At 37.4% G+C, this 5,000-nt stretch overlaps 1 protein-coding gene across 1 annotated transcript in view; it reads left to right on the top strand.

The window, feature by feature from the left end:
• mop (tyrosine-protein phosphatase non-receptor type protein myopic) overlaps positions 1-2,512 on the top strand; it is a gene marked incomplete in the record, with an annotated part of 59,971 nt that extends 57,459 nt beyond the window's left edge. The window contains 2 exon segments of the mRNA XM_070132952.1: positions 139-264; positions 697-2,512. Coding sequence (XP_069989053.1) covers positions 139-264; positions 697-1,175 — 605 coding nt within the window.
• Positions 2,513-5,000: the final 2,488 nt, after the last annotated feature.

Below are 5,000 nucleotides of genomic sequence, written 5' to 3'. Positions count from 1 at the left end.
ATGTAAAACAAATTCTGAGCCAAAGATTCCCTAACTCAAGTTTTTATAAATTTAAGTATTTAGGACTTAGTAGAAGACTTTCTTTGTCTCTGTACCTGAAAGTTATTGAAGTATTCCCCTCCCCCTCCCTATTCGTAGGAGGAATCCTGACCAATAAGGCTACTTTTGAGGAGGGTCCCCGAGAAAAAACCCATGTCCGCCATCCCTCTGCTGACCTCCTGTCCTCCTATGACTTGTCTCGGCTTAAAAGCAAACTGGGTTTAGGTATGCTTTGGTATTTTTTTGCAGTGTTGTCATACTCCAACTTTTAGTTTCCATGTATGTGTGTATGGGTGAGAGGTTGGGTTTTTTTTCTTTCTTTTTTTTTTGTCTTGCTGTGTTAGCTTGGTTTGAAATCTAGTGAATGGGTCTCCTTTTTTCTTGGTAGTGAAGTTACAGGTGAATTAGTTTTTCTCTTGTTTGAATTTTTATGGCTTTCTTTTGATATATACAGAGTAATCTCAATAAGTGTATTTGGTGATTCATGGAAGTGTAAATAAGCTTGATATATGATTAATATATAAAGAAGTTAATATTAATAAATACAACTCACATTGCATGATTATGATAAAGTGTAAGGTGAATTAGTGGTTCTTTAGGAGTACTAGCCATTTTTCCATTTCTTACCTCTAAATGTTTACATTTTCCATCTGGCAGACCAAGAATGTGGTAAAGCAAGAAGCGAAGGGGAATGCTCAAGAAGCAACTCTGCCTCATCTCTACTTAGCAATGGATCGTCTGCTGGGATTGATCTAGTAGGAGAAGGGCAGAGGGAAAGCAGCCAAGAACCAAGCTCATCTAGTGCTTTAGAGGTTCCTGATGCCTCTGTTGGTGGTGATGGTAGTGAAGCAGATGGTAGTTTAGATAAAGTAGAAGAGAGTGCCTTGGACAGTAAGCTCAACACTAGGGCTGTGAAAGTGGGTGGTCTTCTGGACACAGACCTGTCATCATTAGCACCAAGCTTAGCTGCTAGTTTAGACCCACAGCAATTTAAAATTGATCCGCCTGTGCCTGGAAAGCCAAGCAAAATCACCAAAGAAAGTTTTGAGAATCCGTCTGGACCCTTGAAGATTCCAGATGATCCAGCTGATCCATTTAGTGGATTAGACCCTCTTTGGTCCCACAAGAAATCATAAATTTGGCTAATTTATTGACATGTACTCTTTACCTATGCAATCTGGTAAATCTTCTGCAAGTCCGTGTTATTTTAAAATTTGTCAAATGGTCGTCAGTGTCTTCTTGCAGGTTGTTCATTCCTTTTTAACAGTTATCGGCATTTATGTAAGTCTTCATATCCATTAATAAACCATTGCATGAAGTATTTAGTCCACATTGTTAGCATTTCAAATTAGCCTAGGGTGCATATCAAAGCATATATTATTTTCCTAAGAAGAACTTTGGGGTTTTATTTATTTTCTCTTTAAGAAAAAAAGGCACACAAGTTGAAAGAGAAATGGCCTATGTTCAGTTTACATATCAGGTTTTTTATTTCATATATTTTTCCAAGCTCATGAACAAGAGATTTGAAACAAGAGTGAGAAAAAGAGTGTAGAGCCAAGATGCAGCGTGCATCTTTATGAATCATTATAAATATCTACTTGACTATTTATCTATATTTTACATGTTTTAAATATATTTAGGTAAGAATATTAGGTAAATGTTAAAATAAATATTAGTACCAAGAATTATTTAGAATAATTACTTGATTATGTTGATGTAATCCACAGGCATTGCATTCTGGTGCTCAGACCAATTGTATGTTTGTGGGTGCATGTGGGTGCCTGCAAGCATGGTATTGTATCTTGTCCTTTATAGTATTTGATTAAATCATTATATTATGTTATTGTTGGATCATGTAACATTGTAGAATATGGAACAATGTACACACTACAAAGGTCACAAAACTTATAATTGGGTCTCATAGAGAATGTGGTCTTTAAAAGGAAAGAATTTGTATGTTTGTTAATTTTCAATTGAAAGGGAAGGATTTACATCATTATATTTTATTATCTATTAGGCAGTGTAATTAGTAATAGTTGTTTTTGGTTATGACTGACAAATGTGCAATTATCAGAGGAGGAACATAATCTGAACTGATTTGTAAAGTGAAAGTAAGTAGATTGACTTTTAAAAAATCTGCTTCCAGTATATAGCTTTGCTTGTGCATTGTTGAGTGAACTATGAAAATGAACCTAAGTGTGTACTATAACTTATTAGATGTACTGATATTGTATTGGATCACAGTCAATACTTGATGCTATTCCACCGTATATATATCTGGCAATTAGATTTGTTTAACATTATAATATGAAATAAAACTTATCCCAGTGTATGTTAGGCAAGAATGAAATAGCCTAGTTTTAGCTTATAAAAGAACATGAAATTAGTTTAAAAAGTTATTTGTGATAATACTTATAATTCTGTGACTTCCTATAGTTACAGTGTTTTGAAACAATATAAACTGAAAAATTAAGTTTTTTCTTTTACTGTTCCACTGCTTTTTTTATGAAAAAGTAAAGATTGGAATTGGATCTTCATTTAACTTGTGATATTAGGATCTTAAATCCAAACTATTTTGCTAGATTTATTTAAAAGATTAATCTTTCAAAGAAGGTAATTTGTCAATGTCAAGGCATCATAGGGTTTTAATCTTTGCAAAAGAAAAAAAAGTAAACATATTCCTATAACAAAAAAGCTACACATGAGTGCTACAACAGATTAGTAGAGAAAGAGCACATGGTGCCAGCCACTCTAAATAAGTATGATTGCTATTTGGCCACTGTGTGAAGTCAGTTAATACACTAATGACAAACCAAGCTTCATTCAAATATTACCCAAATGTGACATTGAAATAATTAATATATATTTTTTTGTGGTAAATGGGCTTGCTGTATTCATAAATCACTTCACTGAAATTCTCTTGTAGGCATATGCTTCACTTGAATCTACAGACCTTAAAGGGACCATAAAACTTTAACAGGTACCTTTACAATGCAGCCACTTTGTCCTGAAATGCAGACAAAAAATGTACTATATGGAAACTAATCTCAAGCAATGATAGTCTATGAGGTCCATAATACCTCATTCTTTTAGCTAATAATTGCACCATTTGCTACTTGCTCACTGCCTTGTGCAAATTATTTTATGGAGAGGGAAGGGGATTTGTTAAATATTCTAGTTAACCATGACATTGGGAGAATAAAAATGTAAAACTAGATGATCATTAAGTACATGCTCTATATTTTAAAGGTGGGAAGCAAGATAAATATTACAATACTGTCTGATATATTATTTTATAATGTATGAATCTCATATATAAGTTCTCAATTTCTCAATTACAGCTATAGCTGTCACGATGTAATGATGTATGATGTGTATCTGCATCATGACTAGCCATAGTGAGCAAGCAAATGGGTGAACTGGCTGTACAAAGCAAACACCGTCAGAGTCTAGACTGTTGTGTAGTGATTTTGTCAGAGAAAATAATTTCTCCGTCATGATTGGGTTAACCGACTGGACCTGCATGATGCTGTGGCCACCCTCCCAAAACCTAGCTCATTGTCGTCATGGGAGGGTTTTGGGAGATGGGGACTGAGGCCCAATGTAGAGGATTACCCCTACCTTGGGTCTCAGCCCTTGCCTCAACTAATTTTGCTTGGTCCTTTTTTCTCTTTCCTCTTCTGTATCTTCTTTATTCCCTTCTTCTATCCTATTCCTAAGGTGTGAGCCATGCTGAAAAGATGAAAGGATGGCTTTGTGTCACGAATGGCCTCCGGGAGCCATGGGCATGGTATTCCCTTGGATAATTACCTAGCCCTTACGCCTTATAGGGACCCTGTGGAGTAGACAGTTTCTTTTCCACCTTTTATTCGATGAAGATTCTTTACCCTTAAGAGAGGCATTAAGGCTAGCCCCTTCATTAAATAGCCTATCTGAATTTGATGTTGATGGTTTTCTAACCCCTGCCTCTCCTTTGACCACAGCTCCGACCACTGATGCTAATACCTCCTCTTCGACGCCTATGAACAACTCAAATAGTTCTGAAACACCCACCCAGGTTATTACTCAAGCCCTTAAAAGCACTTCTTTCTCATCCCCAACATTCTCCTCTTCATCTCCTGTTGCACAACCCTCTTCAATGTTAACCCCCTCTTCCCTTATTACTACTCTTCATCCTTATTGTCCTTCCCTCTGCAGAACTACTCCACTCCATACCACCCCATCTTCCTCTCGCCCTCGTCCTTCGACTGCCTCTACCTCTGCAAACCTGAGTACTCTATTTGGCCCAGCCAAGTGGGATCGATTCTTTGTGATTTCGCCCATAGCCCCCTTTTCTTTCAGCAGTGCCTCCAGACACAAGTAGGCAAGGTTACCTTTCGCCGTCGCTTTGATCATTCACGCCTTGTTATGGTTACATCAGAAGCTCAAGCTCGTGCACTATCTACTCTAACTGACCTTACTGGCAAACCCATTCCTGCCGAACCTCACCCATCTCTTAATACTTGTACTGGAACTATTTCTATTCCCCTAAATGCTTGTCCCATGTATAACAAGGACTGGTCAGACTGAAAATGACCTACTTTCCTGCCTTTGTGAATATGATGCAGTGGCAGTAGTGTTACACTATTCCTTCCAGAGGCCAACGTAAATCCCACATCAATATTGTCAAGATTAGCTTCCATAGACAAGACACCCTCCATGAGGTTTATATTGGTAGATTGCCTCATCATTTCCGACAATATCGACCCTTTCCTTGTTAATGTCAGAAATGTAGGTGTTTTGGCCACCCAGCCAAACATTGTCGTTCCACAGCACTGCCCTCTACGTGCCCAACCTGGTCATGACCTTTCAAATTGCCCTGCTCAGTCATATACTTATGCCAATAGTAGAGACTCCCATAATGTGTTTTATAGGAGCTGCCCTGTCTATAAGTCTGAATGTGAGGTAGCAGTCCTCAGATT

Source organism: Penaeus vannamei, chromosome 18 (genome assembly GCF_042767895.1).
Source record: "Penaeus vannamei isolate JL-2024 chromosome 18, ASM4276789v1, whole genome shotgun sequence".
NCBI lineage: Eukaryota > Metazoa > Arthropoda > Malacostraca > Decapoda > Penaeidae > Penaeus > Penaeus vannamei.
This window is presented reverse-complemented; position numbering and strand designations above follow the sequence as displayed.